Below are 24,547 nucleotides of genomic sequence, written 5' to 3'. Positions count from 1 at the left end.
GAATCAATGGTCCTTCTTACACTGCCGAGAATCTTTACTTTGAATTTTTCCCTTAAAAGTTAATGATGATAAATCAGTTTTCATTCGATCTGCTGTTTAGTTCCTATAAATATTTAACAGAAATGAAACTAAATGCACAAAATAAAACGGCTCACCTTCCTTTTCTCCATTTGCTGTTGCCTGTTCCTGCAACATTCTTCTGTGGAGACTCCTGGTCCTCATCACGCAAGTATTGTGCTTCATCCTTGCTGTTCTGATAGTGTGAGGGTTGTTGTACGGTGCATCCATGGCGGCTCTAGCTTTACTGCTGGCTGCACTACACAAAGCGACCGCGGTGCTGAGATCGCCCGCGTCCTCAGCAGCTCGAGATTTGTCCAAGAGTGCGTCGGTTTCTTTGCAGAGGCGTTCGCAGTCGTCGCCTGAGGAAGCTTGGTAGCCTTCCGGAATCTGGGCAAGCTATGTTAAGTAAATCGATTTAACTCTACGTTCCCTTTCGTTAATAATATTACGGTATTGAAAAAATATCAGATAAATTTAATATAATAAAAAATAGGAATTTGAAAACAAAAAAAAAACGTGAAAAGATTCTACGAGTCGAGTTATTAAATAAAAAAAATCCTAGCAATCTTTAACAGTGCACATGTGCACAGATTTCTTATGAAAAACTAATTCAAAAGTGAAGAACAATGTTTTTACATATAAGATGTCTAAAATTTAAAAAAAAAACGAGACAATACTGATAACTTGTCAAATATACATCGATAATAATAAGCGATAATAAAGAAGACAATATTGTTGAGTAGAAGTATGAAGGACTTTTGATATAATTTTTCGCCAAAAATCATCTTATCAATTGTACCATCCTTACTACAACATCCTCCGCAAGGAAATAGCCTTTTTCACAATACGGTAATGTCTCTTGTTGCACTATTTTCAATTACACGGTTTATATCTACTATTGCCAAATCCATAGCTTTTGCTACTAATATTATGTCTACTAATATTACGATATTGTTGAGAGTAACACGCACCTGCAGGTTATGCTTTAGCCCTTGCTGGAGCGGAAGGCTATCCGTGGACGACAAAGAATACGAGTCGTATCCAGCGTCGTAATGGCCACTGCTACTACTTGAGAGTTCTCCAGATTTGCTGGTCGGGCTTTTTGGCACACCCGAGTTCCTCTGCATTTTATTGACGATGTACAAATACGGATTATCCATTGTGGTGGAGGAACTCGAGGAAGCGCTATTCCGGTCACCAGACCAGTTTCCAGAATCTCGCCTCCGTGGTACGTTCAAGTGGTCAGGAATACTGATAGCATCCTGTGGTGTCGATCCTGCACTTAGACTACGTGTCAGCTGCATTTGCTGTTTCTTCTGCTGTTGCATCACGTTTTCCACGGCACGTCGACTGATATACTTGGATTCCGCCTCTCCATCGACGGTATCAACACCCTACAACAGAAAATGGAAATATATTTCTTCTATATTGTGAAAATACAATTGATATCTTTTACGTTTCAGTATATTTTGGAATAGAGTCAAAATTTTATTGCAAAAGTAAGAATATCTTATTTTTATGAGTTCATACAATTGTTCCTTTTAATATCTAGAAGCATACAGATTTTATTATAAAATTTATTTGTATTTATAGTGTTCTCAAATTAAGGATTCTTCTCAACTCCTTCGTCTAAATCATTCAACATGCAAATGATTCATTAAATAACTTCCATCCAACATTTAGTCTTTGACTGTAGATCATTCGACTTTAGACCGTCATTCAAGTATCATAAAGCAATAGAAATATTGCATTATTAATGCAATAGAAATGTTGGAATATATTCAAATATTCCAACATTTAAATATCTATATACTTCCAATTCCAAAAAAAGGAGGCTTTATCAAGATCTTTCCGTTAGACAAAATTATTGAATAAGATAAATATATTACACCATTTTTCTACAACACTGTAATTTAATAAATAGACTATCCATCTCTAATTAAGGATAATTAATAATATAGCGATCGATATCGTATATCAAAGTTGAAAAGTTACCTGATTTCCAAAGATGTTGTTCTGAATGTCCGTCAGATTCTGATAATCACTATAAATCCTGCGTTGCGTATAAGGGTGAGGAGGACTATCAGGATTTGGTGTGATGGCACGTCTGGCGGTACTGTTGATCGATGGTTTTTCCGGGCTGGGCGTGATCGATCGTCGAACATTATTCTTCGGGGGTGTCTTCAGTCCATTTCCGTTCGGAAAAGGCGTCACGGTTTTCGGGGCATTCTCCGTATTCACTGGAGTTCCTCCAGGAGTTGCGTACAGCAAAAGCAACGGTTGATACCTGCCTCTTCTGCATTTTTCCACCACCTGTTCCCACCGTGGTCCAATTTCTTTGACGGTTGCGTCGTCAAAGTAAATCCATACCTGAGACAAAATGACACAAATTTTTGTTATCGATCAAAGAAATCGCTAAGAAATAACATTATTTATCTGTACCTTCGTTCGAAAATTAACATTTTATACACATTTCATATGTATCAATATCAACGCTACTAATACTAACCGTTTCATGTTTCGTTAAAAAGCACATATTAATTCAGATAATTATGTTCTATTTAAATTGCAAAATCACTTTATATGTACGGCATTAAAGATTAGTTCCTCCGTAAACGAGAATTAAGTCGATCCATTTGCATAATGAAGAGAGTGTATCGTGCAATCTATACTATTATTAACCTTCAGTTTAGTGTGAAAAAAGAAGGTGGAGTAGTGTTTCCCGTAATATGTGACGACTCCAACGAGATTGTGCACGGTCGAGGCACCCCATCGAGAGTCCACTACACTATGGAAAACATCGCTCAATCTGAGGGACGTTCCCACGGTTGCGAAAACGTCCATGATATGCTCCAACGACGGCCGTTCGCTATCCCATACGACTCCGACGGAAACGATTTCCGGTCGGTTCATCAGGGTCCGACAGATTTGGATTTTCGCACCACAGGAGCTCTACAAATAGAAAATAAAATGTTCCATAATACTGTTTGTAATTACAGCCCCTATTTGTCATTGGATGATAAAAAATTAAAATGGCATATTATTACAATATTCTGGTTGAAAGTAATTTACACGCTTTTATAGTTTTCAAAATGAAACCCTTTTTGATTGAAATTCTACATTTCGTTTGGTCAGTATTAAAGTTTTAAAAGGAATAACTATCAAATTCTAGATCGATACGGTTAGTTAATAAATACAAAATTCGCTAATAAATAAGTTGATAATCAATTTATGAGTGCTTCAACGCGGTAGTTGATTTGATTAATAAATACGTAAATATCAAAACAGGTAGTTATAATTGTCATAATATTAATTATAATATTATTTAACGATATCTTAATCCATCACAAAGCAGAGAAACTGCAGTAACTATTACTCAACAGCAATTCTAAAGGAAACGATTAATTGGTCTAATTTTTAAACCGTTCGTCCTATAATTATTAACCACGACCCATAGTATTTGTCAATTGCTTTGTCGTAAAAATCCCTGCAAATGACAGAGTTTCTCGGTAGCATCGGATTCCATCTGAATCAGCAGCTTCTCCATACGACCGACCAAATAGCCCACGGCGCTCGAACGATAGTTATCGTTCCACTTCAAAGAGAAAGTCCGCGGCATATTATTTCCAAGAAAGGCCAAAGGAGAGTGTACCTGATCTCGTCAGAAGGATGAATCAAACGCGAGTCACCGGAACTGTTTTAAGGTGCAAACTTGTGAATCGTTCGAGAGAAAATGATTCATAAAATTGTAAAAACGCGGATATAGGAAGAAAGTCGACTTTTAAGTGATAATTGAAGTTACTCACGGGACAGTCCCTGATGTCGCCCATGCCTCCAGCTTTTCGCAAGAGCTGACCGAAGAGATCCGGACTGTTTCGCGAATTCGGAGGTGTCTGTCGAGCTTGCGACGTCAGTGCCGACGCTGACACGTAATGAACCATCTGGAAACAAATTTCAGTTCGTGATTGTGTGTATTAGGAAGACGAATGATTTGTTGGAACTAAATGAAAGGGGAAAAAAGTAAACATTAGTAATATCGGATTTAAATGTCGAGTATTAGTAACTGAAATTAAATGTTGCATTTTGTTAATATTGAAACAAGAATATTCAACATGATGAATGTAAAAGTTTGCACTAATGAATCAAATATTAAATTCTACAGTTAATTCTAATGACTATTGAATTAATAATTTAATAATAAATATGTTTTATGAATAAACCTTTATTTAAATAGATACACTTCTGTGACAATTTGTGTGATGACATAAATACACGAATAATACATGTAAAAATCAATTTTCTTTTTGATTCATGCCATGATGACCTTTGATGGATAATATTGATTATAGAAACAAAAATTTGAATTAAATTTGATTTACGTATGATTATTAATCTGCATTAATATTCATTAACTTTTATTTTTATGAACACAACCAAAAAAAACCTAACCAGAGATTTCTTTCACCATATAGAAATTACTTTGGTTTAGATAGATACTGTAGATGTATCACGTATCACGTACATTTCGCCTATTTCTGTACATTAAAGTTCTTCATAAATTATCTATTCTAGTGATTATACAACAAATGAAATTTTTCATTATTTTGTCGAATATTGTACAAAATGTTTAATAGCAATTTTTGATCTATGCCATTCTTGCACCTATTATTCTCTAACAAAGTAAAAGTTTCGTATACATGCTCTCTCCTATGTTATACAACGTTCCATCGAGTCTGAATAGTAGCCAGCTGGTAAAAGCGATCGGCCATGACCGATACCAGATTGCAATGAGTTTTGCGTTTTTACAATTACAGCCGACAACAGCCGATACGAAGGGAGAACCAACTCCACCCACGTGAACTGTTCGTGGCCTGTGCTCGATTATGCTCACAATGCGCTCTGATCACGCTTTTGTTCCTACCCTGCATTAAGAAACGTCCACTTTTCTTCTTATTCTGAACACGAGATTAAGAAACACGTTAATTCGATTTGTCCTGATATATTATGCAAATTTCAATCTTTCAACGAGTTTCGGATTTTATCTCTTGTAGCTCGATTTAGTATGGTTTGGATATGATTTTCGTTTGCAATGCCAGAGGAAGATTCTATCATAGATAACGTACGCGGTTAATGGTATTTGGCTAACAGTAAGTAGAATTTAGTTAACGTGCACAAATATTTATTAATATATATTTAGTAGGAAATAAATTGGGGCGGTCGTTCAACAATTTCTTATTGTTGTTTTTATTCAAAAAATTATTGAAAAAATTGCTGTTGAAATTAATTTTATTACGTTTCAAATTTGTAACACTTTGATGAATGTAAATATATGGAATATATCGTGAATTCTTAATATATCGTGTCTGAAATCGTAAACTGAAGTCTTGAAAATTTCGTAATCAAGTGCGACATAAGAGTATGAGTGTTATTGCAGGAAGTGTATTTAGAGAGTTAAGAACATGATTTTCATAAGGCGAAAAGCTTTATAGCTCGTGAAAGGAAATAGATTAAAGAATTTAATCACCCGGGTTGGTTTAATGAAAGGGAAAACAGGCGGCGTACGATGAAAGCACAACGAAGTGTGAAGTTCTCAGAAAATTATATAATTTTATCATAGAAACGGAGTAATTACGAAGTACCGTGAACGAAATACGACTTTCGTTATTGCATTTGTTCAGGACCGCGCTCTCGGTCTTCCCTTCTTATCGAAACTTTGCCACAACTAATTCCATGTTGCTAACTAGAAATTTAATTAACTCTTCCATACACCGTGAGATATATATTCACTCCCACGATAAAGAACTTTTTGTGTCCGCTTCTTCCACTGTTCTGTGTTAATTCATTTAATACATTCATAATCAATGAAGGCGTTTAAACTAGAAATTAATAAAATAATAATTTTTTATGAATTATCATTATATCGGGAATTTTTATATGTTTATGGGAAATTTAACGGTACGAAATGCATATAACTTTTAAGAACATATAAAATATTCGAAGTAAAGTTATTTGTAATTTAGCAATTGTATTTTGTATATAGAACAATAAATTTTAAGAAGAAATTCTTCCCCATATTAACTAAAATCAGCTTTTAGGCCTTTAAGGGAAATATACTGAAAGAAAAAATATGCTGCATGCATTATGCAACAGAAAATCTTATTTCAATCAATCTATGGAGATTATTTTCTTATCTAACCTGTCCTATACACCTGTCGCATAATGGAAACAATTTAACAACCATATTTCTTATTCCATAAATAAGCGGAAGCGTTTAACTCGAACACGTTTTCGAGTGAAGCAAAGGTTGCAAATAGCCCAGCGTAGAATGCGAGTGACAAGAACGGAGAGAGGAATAATCGAGAGTTTCACTTTCCTCGTCAAGGCGGAAATAATCAACCTCGTCGAACAAGGGGGCAGTTTATGAGAAACGCAATAACAGTTGCACGGACATACGTTCACGGTGATTAAATCTGGCAAAACCGTGAAACTTAGGGCAAAAAGAAATAAACTTTTCCCCTTTTCTTTGTTATTCGACATTCTTCTCTGTAATTTATTTTTCTCATTAATTAACACTGTCTTCGAACTTTTATGCCATAGTTTTCCTCTAGTTTAATCTAACAAAAAAAACCTTAATATTTAAAAAAAAAGATAAGATGTATAATAAGATCGAAACAAGAAATCATACAGCGGTATCTGCTAATAGGTTCCTTGTAATCTTGCGGTTCTTCTCTTGTAATAAAAATTATCGTTTTGCGCATGCTGGTCAAGCTGTTCGTGTAATGTTACGTTGGTTAAATTTGTTTCGATAGCGTAACAGCTGTGCTCGTGCAACAGACAACTGACTTTGAATAAACATATAATATTAAAGATCATAAATAGTAGGAAATCTGAATAAAATAGAAAGAATTATTACAGTTTTCAATGCTTTTATTCAAGTTTTTGAATTTTAAATAATTCTTGTTTCTCTTGTAAAATATTATGAAGATTTAATTCTTTATTTATAAAATTCTTCAAATAGGAGAAAAAATTATTACGAAACTCTCTATAAAAACCTTTTTTCTTCGTTCCTAATTTTTGATACCGCAAATTATAAATATAATTATTTATATGGAATTAAGCACTAACTCCCTTAGTAACCCTTTCTCATATAAAGTAATAGTTCCAACAATTAGTAATTAATTCCAATCTACGACAAATCCTCATTTCACATCAATTACAATCCTTTCGATTTATTGAACAGATCATTACCAATTCCAAATGTTCTTATACCCTTCCAATCATATTGCAAGTTTACTGGGCGAAACATTATCCTCCAATCCACCCTCAAAATCCATCCCTTTCCGTTCCTGTTCGTGACCAATGAGCCGCCAAATTTCGATCGGCTAATCCGTTTACACGGCACGACTCGATCGTTCGTTCAGTTTCTCGACGCGCTTAGGTTTCTTAGCTAAGTCGCTTAAATCGCTTAAACCTAGCCAAAGAGGCCAACTTCCGCTTGCTTCCCCCATTTATCAGCCTAAAATACCTGAACCACCTTCAAACTCATCGATTGCCTCGTTTTCACAGAAACACAGTAAGTACGGACTGTATGGAATTCTACTATCAATAAGCCAATATCACTAATAAACTCATTCGAATTCTAAACCATCGCTACGGGCGTTTACGTATTTTTTGGAAAATTGAAAAGTTTAAAGCTTTACAGAATACGTATAACATGGAAAAATATAAAATATATCCAAAATAGAAGGTTAATTATAATAATATCTACAAGGTAAAACAAACTTCTATTTACGTCCCGTTATTTTACTTGAGTTTGTAATATAATAGAAATATCATAGAATTGTGAAAACGTTATAAAATTACTATTTAAAAAAATAATGATTAAAATTACTGAATATTACAAAATTCCAGAAATATCCGTAGTCTAGTAATCATAGTAATTCCAATTCCTACTACAAAAATTAAGAAACTATAACCTAAGTAATTAAAAATCCCACTCCACGTCTAAAATTCTAGATTTTCAACCTGATCCCCAGGAAACTTCTCATCCCCATCTATTTACCTTTAAATTTTCCTTCCTCTATTTACGAATCAACCCTAACCTGTCCCAAGCCCTCAATTTAAAAAGTTCTACCTGAGCACATTTTTTTCTCTAGGTCTTTTCTATGGGTCCACCTGCGTAGGCTACGTGAGAAAAGTAACGTTGAATGGTAAGAAAATATCGTACGGTCAGAAAGATCGGACGGTTGGAGCGAAAGAGGAAACTGTTCTCTGGATTATCCTTGAAACGTAATGGAACGTTTCGCAAGAAACACGTTTTCTGCGAATCGCACGCTATCGACAGATTCTGCATTACGTATGTATATGAGTGCTTGTCATGAATGTCGTGTTTTTAAATGCGGAAAGAGAATTTTAGAGACGAGTGGTCAATGATAATGATCTAATGATCGAAGGGAAGTGATAATGGAGAGAATTGTTGTCGGTGATCTTGCGAATTATAAGAAGAATGACTTGGAAATATAATTAGGATGTTGTGAAGAACTGCTGTTGTAGTACTATCGTTGTTTGTTTACGTATGTCTACGAGAATTCAATCTTTTTTGTAGGTTTTTCACCTGTTTTTGTAAAACATGAAGAATTTATTGTTCAAATATTTTCTAAAAATTAATAAGAATATAGGATGAGATAAGATTACAATTGCAGAAAAGCGATCTTCATTACCTAGTCTGCAGAAAAATAGATCTTAACTATTGAGGATTCTTGATTTTAAATATCTTGCTCATTAAACATAAAAACTATCAATGTTATTTCTATTTTATACTTTTCCACACATATTCGTAATTCTAGTTTATAATTACTTAAGATTGGAACTATCAAGCTCCTTAAGATAACAGCGAAATATAAATTTTTTTTCTTATGCAATTACTAAAAACGTTGACTTTTGTTCTCACACAAGCATGATCACAATCAATTTATTTTCAGTATATGATTTTAATTCTATATATATATACTTTATATACTTAATATTCAGATACATATTAGAAATTAAAACATTTTAACGTTGAAAAAGCATTTAACTCTAAATTCATCTACTAAAATCGCTTCTCTGTTGAAGTTTCCTTCTACCTCCAACTCTATCCAATTATGTAAATCTCAGTTTAACTAAAAGTCCCGTGAAAGTTGATTAATTGCAACTAAAGCTTCGGTCGTTATTTGTTCAGTGGGCGGTTCACTGGAAACATCGATTCTCTTTGAGGAAAGTGTCAGCGATTAAACTGACCTGTGTAAAAGGCAGAGGCTCCGAGGTTGCGCCGCAAGCTCCGCAAACGCTTTGCTCGACCAACGTCATGGCGAACTTCTGATGTGGCACGCAGTGTCTCGCGCTGCACATGTCTTCCGCCTCTCCGCTGGCTATGTGAAGATGTATACGCAGAAGAATGTTTTCCTGAAACAACACGTTCCCCGTAAATATGTCTCCCGTTATTATCGTATCCTCGATGATACACCGCTAGAAATAGAAGAGTCCTTGGTAATCAGCCATCAATTATTGTAATTTCAAAGCGTAATTAGCAGGATGTCCATTTCTATACCTCCTTGATTTATCGCATCTTTCTAATCGTTCTGTAAAAAATTGTAATTTTTTCTATATAAAAAAACTGGATTTTTATGTAAAATCAATTTGTTGTCAGTAACTTCTTACGAATCTCTTAAAACAATGAATAAAGTGAATTTCTTGGAATAAACACCGACTCTATTTTCTGTGAATGTTTCAACTTGATCGGTTGAATAAATAGTGAGCGTTCATATTTTCCAAAAAAAGAAAAAAAACAGAACAATGTGAATATGTTTTTAAAAATAAATAAATTTATTTGTAGAAACAGACATCAAATTTTCGACAAATAAATGATTTATATTTCGGTTCTGTTTATCGCAGATAAATAGCGTAAACTAACGCCCGAATTAATGGCATTGTATACGTGACTACTAATAAATAAAAGCTAAATATATTAATTCAAGTGGAAAATCAATATATCAAAACCCCAACCAAATGAAAGCTAAAAAGCAGTGAGTCGAAATCATAAAAAGCAACCGCGCAAGCCCACGAAGCACACGCATAGAACGTCGTATATTATCATATTCTTCTCTGCGTCATTCCTCGAGGTACTGTTGCTGGAAGAGGTATAAAGCCAGTCGTAAATTTAGGCAAATGTCAAACAGCAGCAGGTCTTGAAACGTAAGCGCTCCGTATTGGAAATTTAAAGACATAGCCAGAGATATAAGTAATGGGATGATCAGTTAAAATTCATGCGGTTCTAAATCAACTCTCAGATTCCATTTTGCAACATTTCTTCCACATTGCTCGTATCGAGACTGTAAATAATAATTTTTTTAACACCAGAATTTACAACTCGCTTTCTACTACACAAAAAGCAATCTTAATCCTTTGGTAGAAGAAAATTAGCTAGTGAGTATTAATGTTGCGAATTGCGAACAAGCAACAAGTGCATACATTTTGACGTAACTAAAATTTACACCTTTTCGTTTGTTATATGACACAATTTATGGGGCTTGTAGCTTCTAGTCGATAGTTGTTTAGCATAATTACTATTTGCAGGTCTATAAGTAGGTTAGGAATGCACATCCCTAATTCATAAAATGATATACATAAACTAAGATCGATCTTTGTCTTTTATTTAGTTTAGTGTAAAAAGTTAAAAAAATGTCATATAAAAATGTGCAATTTTTATCATTTTGTGTATTTCCACTTCGAAACATATACTTTATCGATTGATATAATGAAAGAACTTGCAGGCTATCAGTATTAACAGTACTAACAAGATCCTCTAAATGAATATGGATGTTATATGTCTCTTTTTTATATTCGTCACGTTTGTAGGAAAAAGTGTACTTGTACTACTTTTCTATTGACATTGACTCCCTCATACATATGTTAACGGCTTTGCTTTCATTCTCGCAATAAACGGATAACCATCGTTTTAGTTATTTCAATAGTATTGTATAGTAATTTTATTCTTTCAATAGTAAATCGGCTGTTCGTGTTCAAATGACTGCAACAAAATAACTTTGCTAGATAGATAGAACTACCTAAGTGTACCTAAACTCGTTCTCCGCAAACTCTTCTATAGCATCCTTTAAACTCTGCATAGGTAAGTAAATTGGTTCATTTCTATGCAAGTATAATTTTATTTGTTTTTCTAGTCTTTCAAAAAGACGCAAAAATATTCTGGTATATCTATCGATATGTCTACTAGTCCTTTTTCAATCAATTCAATTTAAGGGATTCTGTTCTTTATTACGAAAGACCCGATAATTTAATGAAATTTAAAGAAATGGAAGTACTGAAATATTCAAAATTTAGCGTGCGAATATTCGAAGGCCAGGGACTCTAAATCGTCAGTGTCACGATCGAGTCGCTTAATTACCGCTGACCGCGAAACATAATCCAATCAGCATGGGTACTTGGAAGTCTAGAACGCTCCAGATAGCTAAGTAACATGCTCGTCGAGTCTTTACATTTATTATACCCGAGGACTGCATTCGCGACGTTACATTCATTTTATCCAGCTCCAACTGCGTGTCGACATACGCACGCGTACAAACGGCAGCCGGCTAAACGTGACTTCGATGTAAACGAGAAAGTGAACACCACCGAGTGTGTATTTGCTTAGGCTCACCTACGAACACGTTACGGCAATCCGCGATACTTGGCCACTACGTATAGTACGCAGACTACGCAGATGGAGGAGAAACAGAGAGGGAAAACTGGTTTGCAGGATGGAATATTCAGGATCGTAAACCACTTGGAAAATCGAAGGAAACCACGACACACCGGCGTGAATGTCGAAACGGAAAGATTAATGCGACTGCCAGCGTTATAGTCGCTAGTAATGGCTAATCGTTCTTATGAATGGACAAAAACAACGTGAAACGTTGCTGTAAGATTTGTAAGAAGTATCGAGGCTTTGGTTATGATCATTGGTACTGGAACGTTTATAACAGGTCTGCGCATGTTTATGCGAACTTAGATTTTCTTGCATTTTCTTTCAAATTTCTTGATAAAGAAGTAGAATCTAAAGAAGGATTTGATTCTTTAAATATTACGTGCACATTCTCTATGTTTCTACATATTTAAATGTCCTACAGATACGTAAATATCCGCTGTACGTTTATCGCCAATAACCCCATTCGAAATTCATAATCTTCCAAAATCTTCATAATTGTATTACAAAAATTAAGACATAGAAGATTAAAAAACGCCTTTCCAAGGATTCCAGATTTTAAAACTTCGAAAGTGCAACGTAATCACAGCTACTTTCACCTTTCGTTTCATCCCTTCACTCCTTAACTTTCCTTCCACATCTACCCTGAAATAAAATCCCTTCAAATCCACCCACCTTTTTTCGTTTTCTAATTCTTTCCACGATTTGCCTCACAGACTTTCAACTACCCTCATTCCTCTACTACATGAAATTCACCTCAAAAAGCTACGAATAACAACGACAATTTTAGTAACACTTTTATTATTGATTAACATTAATTTAAAAATTGTTTCCGTATCAAAACTACGAAATATATGCTCTTCCCTTTTGATCTTCGTACCGAAACGATTCTCATCTCCAAAGGATTAAGATCGTAAAGCGCCTGTGTACAAGTAAATTGCAAACTTGTTTCGCTTGGATTCAAACTCTCAACTCGGCTCATAGCTTGGCCGATCGCGCGCGTAACAGGCCAAAGGGAACTAGGTAATCGCCACTTACGAAACATTCCGCAGCGTCGTCCATGAATCCGAGCTGAAACCTTTGCTGGTCGAGAAAGCTCTCGGCCAGAGCGCGGCGCAGCGTGTCGGGCGGCAGCGCGCTCTCTTGCGAAAACTGCAGCTGCGAGAAAAGGTCCTGTAACAGACAAGATGACGAACGAATTTAATGCCAACCGATCGGAAAATAGGGGTTCGAGAAGGAGAGGGTGAGGGCGGCCGCTTTTGTCTTCGAGAAACACGCTCGAGAAATTGTTTAACGCGTTCAGTGATTAATGGCGTCTCTCCAATGTCTGTTTGGATCATATCGCCTTAGCCTTTCGCTAGGATATTACGTGGCACGAGCTAACGAGATATTAGTATACGTACATTGCTATTGTGTTGTTGAAAAGAATTGTTTTATGGCTAGTCGTACTCCCATAGAGTTTTTGTGGTTGCTTGTCGATGTGGCTCAAGGTAACAGACGTTTCACTGCTTTGGAGGATTAGCGCGATGCGTGGAGGAAACGTTAGTGAATGGGTCGGAGTCGTTAGAGGATCGGGGCTAAGATGATTTTGATGTTCAATAAAGAGTTTGATTGATTTAGGAGTTTTTGTATGACTAATAAATGTGCCATTTGTATCATCGTTTATATAATGTATCTGTTTGTGTATTTTATTGTTCATTGTGATGTTTTTGTTAAATGTAATTAGATTTTGTTCGCTTAGATGTGGAGATCGAGGTGAATGCTTGTTGATGTGATGATACGATAATTGAAAAGCTTAATGAGACGAATGTGTACATCCGAGCAAGTCTATGATGTAATTACTTGTATGTTACCAATAAATTGTTGCATATGAGTATTGGAAAAGACCTACGAGTGAAAAATAAATAAAAAATTATCAAAGAAAGCCTGGATGATGAGTAACGTGACGACGATCGCTTGACTAAAGTGTTACACTACACAATTTCGTTGAATTAAACTAAGAGATGTTCTCCTTTAGACTGTAAGTATTTCAACATATTATATGACGAAGAGTTTCACTACCATTAGCTCGAGTATTCAATTCTCTGGTGACATGGCGTTAAACGATGGAACATTCTGATGAATAAGAACGTTCGATACAAGAGACCAGTCGCTTCGTGGACAAAATAGGTTATGAACAGTAGCAAAGAGCCCGGCATGTGTCGCGAAGACTGTGTAAATATCTCTGTTTGTAGGACACACGTATCGCGTTACCGATGCAGAAGATGCACTGGCCAGAAGGCATGAAGAAATATTGTGTAATATCGTATGAAACTTTTGCCCTGCAGCATCGGATAACAATTACGGCACAAATGTCATAAAAGTATAGGCAACGTTGTGCAACGTTATTTATAAAATTGATATCGCGACTGTGCGAATAATACATAAATTTTATGCAAATTGATACTTTAGAGTCTGAATTGTTAGATTGATTATGATAAAAAATTGAAATCTGTATAAAATTATTATGTGCATAAAATTAACATTTTAACATTCGTTTGTTATCCAATGCGTCTTTTACAAACGAAAATTAAAAATAATACTTGATCGTTCGAGTTGGAAATAATTTTTTAAGGAAAGAGATAAACTGTTCGTGGGTAAAGTAGGTCCTGTCAAAGAAATAAATTTTCCGCTTTTTGGTAGCCATGTAAAAAACTCATTTTTTCAAGTCATTTATTATTATTCATGAATTCGGACCACAAATTTCCATATTAAAGTATCTTCGTTTTGGCGACAGCTTCTCCTCACCTTTCTTTCTTCCCTGTACCCTAATTTTCATACAACTTCACGGAACATTCGTATGCGTCAATTGACTGTATTCAATTATTCAAACAGACTATATCGATTAATTACCCAAACAACATGTTCTAAAATATTCTAATGACACGTAATCGACCAATGTTGTTTCTCAAATGTCCGTATATCAAAATGTATAAGGTTGTAAATCCTAATTAGAAAGATGCTTCAATACAAATCTTAATTTACTTTTTTAAATATCCTGAATAATATTGAAATATGCCTTTGCAACAGGACGGGAAGTTTAAAATTGCTGCGAGAAAAATAACAAATTCTATACAGTTCTTTAAAAATTCTATAGGCAAATTTTAATCAATTTTACACCCTGCCTTAAAAAAAAATAATTATATTATCACAGAGGATATATGACATATTATACAAATACTTTACCTCACGAGAATAATTCTATTACCACGCAGAAAACATAATACAAATACATTGTACGAATATTAATTCGCCACCACTTTGTACTGTCAAATATTATATTACTTTCAACGCAACGTTACTGTTTCACCAGCAAAATACGACACAAGTATCATGAGCAAACGCAGAATTGACGAAAGCACAACACCAAGTTGTTTCACTGTGGATCAAGTCCCGAATGGCGAATGCAAAAGGAAACTCATAACGCCCACGCACTCTCAATTTCCCGTTACGTAAACGTATGCAAATCCCGTGTATGTAAATCAGATCGGCAAGCTGAACGAAATCCTCGTACTTTTAAACGATCGTACGAGCGATCCGTTTCTTTACCCTAATCAGCATATCACCTCGACATGAATGAAGGAACGAGCTAGAACCGAATTTCGAAACATTCGCTGCGAACATCTTCGGTCATAGAGAGTCATTAATTGCCAATTTTGGCGAAATCTTTTCCACACTATGCTTGGGTATATACGATTGAACGCGTGCAAGCCAAATAGAGTATAAATAGAAGTACATAGTTGTTTATGGACTAAGAACGTTTATGTAAATTCGTATTTTCATGAATGCAGCTAAACAAACTTATACGAACTAAATGAAGACTCGTTTGGATTTCTAAATACTTTACTTTGGATGTCTCATCCACTTTTGCATGTTACATGCATTCTATAAATTTCTGAACATTTAAATTCGCTAGAAATTTATTGTGTATTTATTTGTTATCGTTAACTTTCGTAACTTTCGTATCGTATCGTAACTTTCAGACTTAATATCGCTTATTTATTAATCTTGATAAAGAAATGACATTTTGTAAAAATGTTGTAAAATGTAAATGATCGTGTTAAATTGTGAGTGCAATTTTGCGTTGTGCGTTCGTTCGTGTTTCGAGAAATATCGTAGAAACAAAAATTTCGAAACGTTTGATATTCGAATTTTAATAAATTGGGGTAGTTTCTTATTTAACGTAACACTATGGCATAGTACACCATATCTTGCCACTTTTTCCATTATTATTTTAAAACATAGCAACAAAAATTTCCAGATTCCGATGAACAAGTCATTTCTATACCACATGTGACATAAATTTTATAAATACGCGGTAAAAAGATTTTCATATTAGTAAACGAAGCTTTTTCTCTAGACACGTGAGTAAGTACGTTACGAAAAATGTTTTAGCGCTGAATATGTTAATTGTCTTTTTTGTCATATATGTGTTGCGTATCCAAAGATGTGTTCTCTGAAAGATTGTGCAAAAATACCGCGAATAAATGGCGATTTCGCGCGAGACTATGGCAAACGAGTTAGTTTCGTAACTAATCCTCGACCAATCGGTGGTCATACGTAGAAAGTTGGCAGTACGCACTGCTTCGGGCTGCTTGCTCAACGCGTGCAGCACTTCCAGACGCAACGACGAGAAAAATGTTAACGAAAGGAAAAAACAAAAAAGCAAATAGCGCTACGCAACCGTGTAATAGCTGCATAGCGTAAGATTCTCTGTGAGGGATGCTTTTGATCGATCGGCCGATCAATCATTTGGTTTTGGATGGAAAATGATATTTGATATGTAATAGCAGGAATCGTAAAGACTTATGAAGTACGAAGTATAAATATATTTATAAATTGGATAGAAAGTGTTACGATCTTGATGTTTTGTATTAATTGAAATGAAAATTAAGAAAATGCACCTATAGATTTTGTAAAAAAATTTTGTAAGCTTGATTCATAGAAATAGCAGAATTTAATCTTTATACCTTTCTTTTATTTCACAAGAAACAATTTGATATATATATTAGGCTTCTGTCTAATAAATTTTACTTTAATTCTTTTAATCTTTGAATCGTTTCACTACATACCAGCAAACCAATGATTCTGTTATTTATATTTATGTAGTTATTTCATTTCAATTCTATTGCACCTAGTTGGTGATAGATACAAGAACGTAATCAACATTCTATTTCTCAGAATTTTCGCCCCTGTTTTTCCCACTATCTATTAAAGATTGAATAATTGCTACAACAACTAACATCCATTAGTATGAATTATTACAACTATATCAACCAAAAATGGTTACAAATGTAGAAATAAAGAATCTTTAATATACTTTCAATACATGATAGAAACACAATCATCATCATAGAAATCTTATAGAAAATCGAGTTTCAATGAAATCTACTATTGCGGTTCAAGATATTAACTATCCAAGATCCGGCACAAAACTAGTTATTAATCAGGAGAAAGCAAACCTTGTCCTTTAACTGTCACTCCTACTCGCCCCAAGGAAACTCGATGCACGCGTTACCGTAAAACCTAAAGAACCGCAAATGCCTGGTGAAATTTTTCAATGAAAGTCGTTCGATGAGTATCGAGTACCGCGAGAGGAAGACGGCGGTAATGGAAGTGACAGATATGGCACGACTCTGCTTACTTTGGTCGGCGTAAAGACGACGATAGTCTGTCTGGACGTCCACCACGTGCATCGACAAAGGTATCGTATCTGTTGGAAGCAGGTTAGTCTGGTACGTTGAAAAAAAACTAGCCCGCTCGCTGAAACTACTTTACCGCGTCAGTGAAATCGATCAATGAAAGCGACACTGTTCTAAGATTTATCACGTAAATTTGATTTACAGCGAACAGATGGACTAATTTCATTCGCTGTATTTCTCGATACCTGAAAATTGTTTTAATTGTGATTGATCGCATAGTCTGGTTAAAACTAGTTGTTAGAGATTGACTTATAGGAAATCAATGGATTAATTTCGTTCGAAGAGCTTTTTGACACTTGAAAGTTGGTTTAATTGTGATTTATAGGTATGGGAGTGAAAGAATATTGAAAATTCTTTCTGATGCAATTTCAAAGCAACTATTGATGAGTATAATTAATAGAGATCCAATACAAGCTTGATTTACAGGAAAATGGCACATTAGTTTCATTTGATGTGCTTTTTGACACTTGCAAATTATCTCAATTGAAGTTCATAAGAGTACGAATGGAAGAATGTTGAAAGTTATTTTGAGTCCGATTTGAAAGAAATTATCGATGAAGAAGTTGTTAGTTTAGTTTTATGAAAAGATGGCATTCGTATTTAATACTGTGTTTAGAGAATTATTGTATTAAAAGTAGAAATAAATAAATGCTCCCTTTTGAAAATTTTTACGAGTTGAGGTTTACCGATTATTCCATTTTAAATATTCCAGTTAGAAATTGCCCAATCTCTACATCGAAACTTGACGAAAGAAGACAGAATTGTGAATGGTATGGGAAATCTGTTCAAGTGCTAAGAGCACAAGAAATCGAACACTAACGACATTTTAAAGAGGAGCCATGTGTATTGCTTCGAATGCTTCCGTGCACAGAACCACTAATTCTTATCTTGCCACTCTTAATGCATTTTAAAGAAAAAAAAACGTGTCCATTAACTTTCTTTAAGAAGGTACAAAAAATATTGACAGATCCAGACCTAAGTTACGTGACAACATTTTCAGAATATGTATCTGTGTCGTTGCGGTGAAAGAGTGATAATTTAAAAAAAAGAGAATTTTTCATGACTAAATGACTGAGTTATTAATCATTTTCTATTTCAAACTTTCTATTTCAAATGGAATTCTTCAGAAATTTACATTTCCTAGTTGTGTCATCCTTCTGGCAAATCGACGATGCATTAAGAAAATAACGATTATAAAGAAACAGAAGAGAATTGTGAGAAAATAAAAAATTTGTATGCTTTATCTTAACAAAGAAATTTATAAATTTGGATATTTTGATCTGCAGCTATCAACAGGATAAAAGTTGAAGCCAACTTTAGTTCTTTCCAAGAAGTGACAAAGTAATGTACGGGATCTTTCAAGGAAATGTTGTGTTAATTATACGATTTAGCATACTTTTCGTAGATCGTTCAACTCGATGTTGGATGGCGTATCCTCCCTTTCCATCCCACTGTCTTCCTCCTCTTCTTTCGCCGCTTCTTCAACTTCGACCTTTGCCACCACCTCGTCCTTCTTTTCGTGATCGAGCGACGTCGGCGTCGCCGACGCGTCCTGACGAACTTTTATCCACTTCAACATTTTCTTCCGCAATATCTCTCGACCGCAGAAACTGACTACAAGTGTCTCCGTTTCATCTTAAAACGTCACCTCTCGAAATCGTTTCGAGTCTACTCGTCCCATCTTTTATTAAACGATGCTCAAGGAACAGCTTCGTTCCGATATTCTTCCAGAAATCCTTTGAGATTAATTATACTTTCTTCTGCGATGTTCAGTCCGTAAAACGAAACATGATCTTCGTCGTTTCATTTTAAAATCACCTTTTTAAAAATTTACTAAGTCTATTTTCTTTACTCACTTCTTTAAAATGTTCACACATTCTTTAGTTGAATATATTATACATTCTTTAAATTGTTATTCGTCATTCATTTAATAGTAATTTGTTTTTTCTCATTTAGTCACTTCTCATTTTTATTCCATTCATACAGTTTTTTTAATTGCTTTTCAATTATTATTTTCTTCTACAACATTCAGAATAAGCAACTACATTTCTCACAGTAATTCTGACAAAAATCATTTCTAAGAATAAAATTCAAAAAATAATTCTCTCTAGCTATCGTATTGAAGAAATTAAAAAAGTAGTTTTTCTGCCAACAAAACCTATACGATTGTCTCTGCTAAAAATTTTTGCTGAAACTCAACGCACAGTCAACGAAATTCTTCTAAAGTTCGCAAAGCACACGGAATCACGTAACGGTGGAAACACACCCAGCGCGAAATTGCGTTTGAAAATCGAGATAAGAGCGACGTTCGAGCCGAGTGTCATGTCTCTACGACTGGTCACGAGCAAATACAAATTCTCACTCTGCCGGGTTCCTCTCTCTGATCCTCTTGCGGAGAGATAGTTCTGTTTGCAGTGTCTATACGCGCGATTCGTTAGTCCGCTTAATCCGCTCGTTGCACTTGCCACGCAGGACCTTCTCTTCCTTTTGTGACCCTCGTCGATCCCTTTTTTCCTCTCGATTCCAATAACACCTTGTAATTCTTCCTATTGACTTTCTACCTCTCTTCTAATGTTATTATAGTTTACAGCAACACAAGATATATATAAAAGTTTCCTGTTGAAAATAAAATTCAAATTTTATTAAAACTCACACTTTTTAAATATTCTTGATATCACTTTAGTAATCTTCTTTAGTAATCTTTAGCCTAGTATCGACTTACTGCAATTTTTCGCTCAATTTCATCAAGATTTACGTTTATGATGGGTACTGTCTTAATCTTTTTAGTATTTACAACTTAATTATATTTTTTATTCTTCAGATACTTTTAATACTATTTTAGCTTCTTCAGCGTCTCTCTTTCAGTTAAAAATGACTTACTGCGACGTTTCGAGTAATTCAATTATTAATTTTCCACCTTTTTCAGATATTTCGAGTACTATTTTGCTTTCCCCGATATTTCTTTCTTTAACATCGTTCCATAAGTTAAGAATGATTTCGGGACAACTTAATCAAAATTCCCACTTTTAGGCTATTCTCAACGCTACTCCTCGCTAGTAGCTCTCAATTTAGTATCATTCTATAAATCAATGTTCTTGTTGCAAAATTTGGAACGATTTAACCTTCTGCTACGTGTGGGCCAATGTATCAAGCGATATTTAAATTATCGGATACGATATTGACGAAAATATCCGTAGTCGTTGAATGGCACGAGGCTGGTGTTTTTTACGGAAGGAAAGACAAGAAAGAAACGCGTTTACAAACGGGAAATAGGTGGCCACGTCGTGAAAGGGAGCCCGGTAGATGATCCTCCGCGAATACCCAAGGAGGATTCGTATCCAGCAATTGCATGCCGGATGTACCGAGGGAGAACCCGTTGCCAGACGAGTCGTAGACTCGATTAAAAACATAAACTCGTTTGGCAAGTGAAGTCACCGCTTCGATCTACGAAGCTTAGTGGTCTTTCACACTCTGAATAAATCCCGCATAGCTTCTTTCCCCTTTAGCTTGGGAACTTTTCTTTCAAGATAAATATTCTTCGAGGGAGCGTGGTAGATTCTCTTTGATAAAACTGTTTCTCCGCTCACGATAATACGATGTTTAATAATTTTGCATTTTTTTCTAATTGAATACAGAAAATCATCGAGTATTGTATTCGTAATAACGAGGAAGCGTTTTAGAATATTCTACCTGACTCAGTAGGAAACCTCTCTTCCGGGCGTTAACGACTCGTTGCGTCTCTCCCCCGATTCGTTCGTTCCACTTCAGCGTGCCACGTGCTCCGTTCCTTCTCCGACATAGTTTCTTTAAAATTCTTGCTGGCACGTCTCGATCGACACTCCAGAATTCATAGATTCATAAGAAAAACATGTATTAAGTATCCAGCTGTTTATATTCTCTTCAAATGTAAATGCCCCTTGATGAAACTTAAGAACGATGGTAAACGTCTACAACTCGATCAATAATCTCAGATTCACGGATTCTTGTGAATAATTATTAACGTATTAGATATTTGTCTGTCAATCTTCTTTAAACACAAAGAGCAACCTACATCTTTTTTCAAATACAAATTTTCTTTAATAGAAATTAGAGAAGTGGTAGATTATTCATTGAACGCTTCGTCCGCGTCAATTTCGCTTTACAATCTTTATAAAAGATTCATAAATTGACGTATAAAGCCCAGAAGAGATTTTAAAAAGCCAATTTCACGGTTAACGTTACAATCCTGCTATCTCTTAGCTGTAACGCATCAGCCTCGCTCTAAACAATCTAAACGACGCACTTGGCAGCGATCAAGCTACTTGTTCAAGAAATCTCCAGCTTTCCTTCGTTCTCGTCAAACCACAGAAAAATCATTGCCTCCGTTAAGATGCAGCCGACCCAGCTCACGTAAACACTATGAAACCACGATCAACGGTAACTTGTTCCTTCGCCAACGTCCACAAAACATCCACTCTGCCATTACAAAGATCCATATAACAACATCAACTTCTTCGAAGACATTTCTTTAAATTCAATAGTCTTTTGCACATTGGAACTTCGTTTTTATCCTTCATCGAGAAGTAACCGAAGCAATTCGCGATACGATGAACGCACGCTATCAACATTCCACGCTACAACCCTCTTCCATACAATGGATTTTTAGATTCACCAGTTTTTCATGCGTTGAAACTTCGTTTTTATACTTCATTGAAGAAAGTACCGAAACAACCCGCGATATGAAGAAAGCACAATACCAACGTTTGACGCTTCAACACTCTTCTATTCGATGTTTTCAGTATACGGAGTATATGGAATATACGTTTGGATATCGCGAGGGTTGACGTTAAAGACCGAGGAATCGTGTTGAATCGGGCGGAAAGGTTCGATCGCGTCGAGAAACGTGGAGGACGAACACGAGACTACCTGCACGCGGCGCCGTGCGCTCGTACCTGAAAGCAGCGGCTCGCACTGTGCCGGAGAACAACTCCCACCCTTCGTTTCGTCTTTCTTTCTCTCGTTTCTCGCCACGCTGGCCCCTCTTCTTTCCCCTACCGACGACCACGGGCCCTACATAGATCCGAGAAGCCAATGACGTCACCTGGTTAGCTGTCCTACGTTCACCAACCTGGCCGACCGCCGGCCCAACCAGGACTGTATTCCTGAGGCTCTTCGGTGGCCTCTTTTCTCCAGATTTGTGCTCCTTTCGAGAGATGGCTCGATGATTCGACAATTCTTGTTTGAACGATTCCTTTCGTAATTATTATTTCGGCAAGAGATTTTGGAATTGTTCGAGCGATGGTTTGATTATTAAAAAATTCTGTAAAAGATGGTTCGATGATTGGATAATTTTTATACAAAGCACTTCTACTCTTTTTTGTTTGCTATGTGCAATATTTTAAAGAGTTTGGTAGACTTCCGGATCGATAAACTATTGACAATAGTTTTCACGTATTCGTTTTGAATTATTTAATTTCTGAATTGGTTTAAAGATTGGAAGATTTTTAGTTGAATGAGAGAAGGATTGTAGGGAGTTTGATAGAATTTTGAATAGATAAGTTGTTGTTGAATTCGGGGATTATTTGAGTTTGGTTTTGTTTAAATTTGCGTTGAATAAATAAAGAATTATTATCTCTCATTGCGTTTTATTGGCATTTCACTTAATCGAAGTTTTCAAAATTGTTTTCTCAAAGAAAAAAGTTAATAAAAGGAGAATGAATTTGTAATAAAATTCTGTAGTGACCTGTGTCTGTACAACGATGATTCGTATGGAAGAATATTCTAGGGCCAGGACATGTGTTTAAAAAGGGGGCTAGGAACAGGTGTTGCCGCGAAGGTTAGATTAAAGGATGAGCTCTAAAACACAGGCAGAATCAAACTAAATTTTCTCTAACTGGTATACTAAATAGAAAATATACCGAGTATAAATTTTACAAAAATGAAAAATGAAAAGTAATCTGATTCTTCACCAAGGAAATGGAACAGTGAAGTGATTCTTGGCAAACATGTACGATTTAGCTAACTAAAACCAAACTTGAAGAATTACATCATCGGAGAAAGTTCTAATCACCGAGGCGTTGTTATCAAGGCACATAAAACATGCTGACACAATTCCTTATCTACCACACGTAACCTACACGTGCAAAGAACAAATAAATCCAGTTCTTGGACAATTAAGTAATCCCCTTTATAAATCTCTAAAACAACTATTCTGATCAACATGAACTATACTATCAAAGAGTACCTTTTCTTCCAAGAAGTTTTAAACTACATTACCCTTATCCACTTCGATAATACTTGAAGTACAAAAAAAATGACTTAATAGCCCGAAATCTTAACCAAAGAAAAAGAGGTCATCACGTTGAGAATTATCATCGTTATGTTCCTTTAAATTTTATTTCTATTCCCCCATTTCCATATCCAAACAACGAACTTTAATATTATTAATGCAAAAACTTCTTAACTCTCTGAACAGGGCAGAATATCGACCTATCAAATGTTTATACGTTCGTAATCTAAAATTACTATATGTTTAAGAAAATCTGAACAGTTTGCTTGCAACATTTATGCAAATGTAATATGACATTTAGTTCTAGATAACGACACAGACGTGCAAAAAAGGAGACGACTCGCCCCGTTGGGTCAGGCAGTTTATTTGCATGAGAGAGTAAGCTCTGTGCTCCAGCTTCTACACGACCACGCGTTGAAATTACTCCATACGCCCCTGCCTGCGGTCCACCGCTCCTCTCGTAGAACTACTCCAGTCACGAGGAACGGTTCCGTGTGGTCTTGAAGGTGTACGTGAATCGTACGAGAATACGAGAGGCCCGTACTACGAGTACTGGGACAAAAGCCAGTTCTACGTATCCAGGCCCCGATGTACAAGATACGATTGGGTCCTGTGTCACCAACACACAAAGGAACGGGGCCTATGAGAACCTCGACACGAAAAAGTATAGCGGACGGAAAAAGTGGTCGCAGCTACGCTTGAATATACCTGACCGAATCGCGTCCACTCGTGGTGGTA

General features: G+C 35.6%; 1 protein-coding gene and 1 long non-coding RNA gene across 5 annotated transcripts in view; one reads left to right on the top strand and one right to left on the bottom strand.

The window, feature by feature from the left end:
• Positions 1-24,547, bottom strand: part of LOC100646738 — a 124,148-nt gene that overhangs the window by 4,835 nt on the left and 94,766 nt on the right. For 2 of the 4 annotated variants that reach the window (XM_003395153.4, XM_012308276.3), the window contains 7 exons: positions 12,839-12,973; positions 9,340-9,504; positions 3,867-4,001; positions 2,743-3,012; positions 2,056-2,430; positions 1,032-1,454; positions 156-456 (listed from right to left, as the gene is read on the bottom strand). In XM_003395153.4, the coding sequence (XP_003395201.2) occupies positions 156-456; positions 1,032-1,454; positions 2,056-2,430; positions 2,743-3,012; positions 3,867-4,001; positions 9,340-9,504; positions 12,839-12,973 (1,804 nt within the window). Of the gene's footprint in view, positions 1-155; positions 457-1,031; positions 1,455-2,055; positions 2,431-2,742; positions 3,013-3,866; positions 4,002-9,339; positions 9,505-12,838; positions 12,974-18,937; positions 22,457-24,547 lie in introns of those variants that run through there. The other 2 variants (XM_012308275.3, XM_048405565.1) reach the window with 2 other exon arrangements.
• Positions 7,505-9,416, top strand: LOC125385038. The gene is made up of 3 exons (XR_007223973.1): positions 7,505-7,633; positions 8,217-8,661; positions 9,281-9,416. It is a non-coding gene; the product is annotated as an uncharacterized LOC125385038 (long non-coding RNA).

Source organism: Bombus terrestris, chromosome 4, assembly GCF_910591885.1.
Source record: "Bombus terrestris chromosome 4, iyBomTerr1.2, whole genome shotgun sequence".
In the NCBI taxonomy this organism is placed as follows: Eukaryota; Metazoa; Arthropoda; class Insecta; order Hymenoptera; family Apidae; genus Bombus; species Bombus terrestris.
The sequence above is the reverse complement of the archived record's forward strand: the minus strand, read 5'-3'. Positions and strand labels throughout refer to the sequence as shown.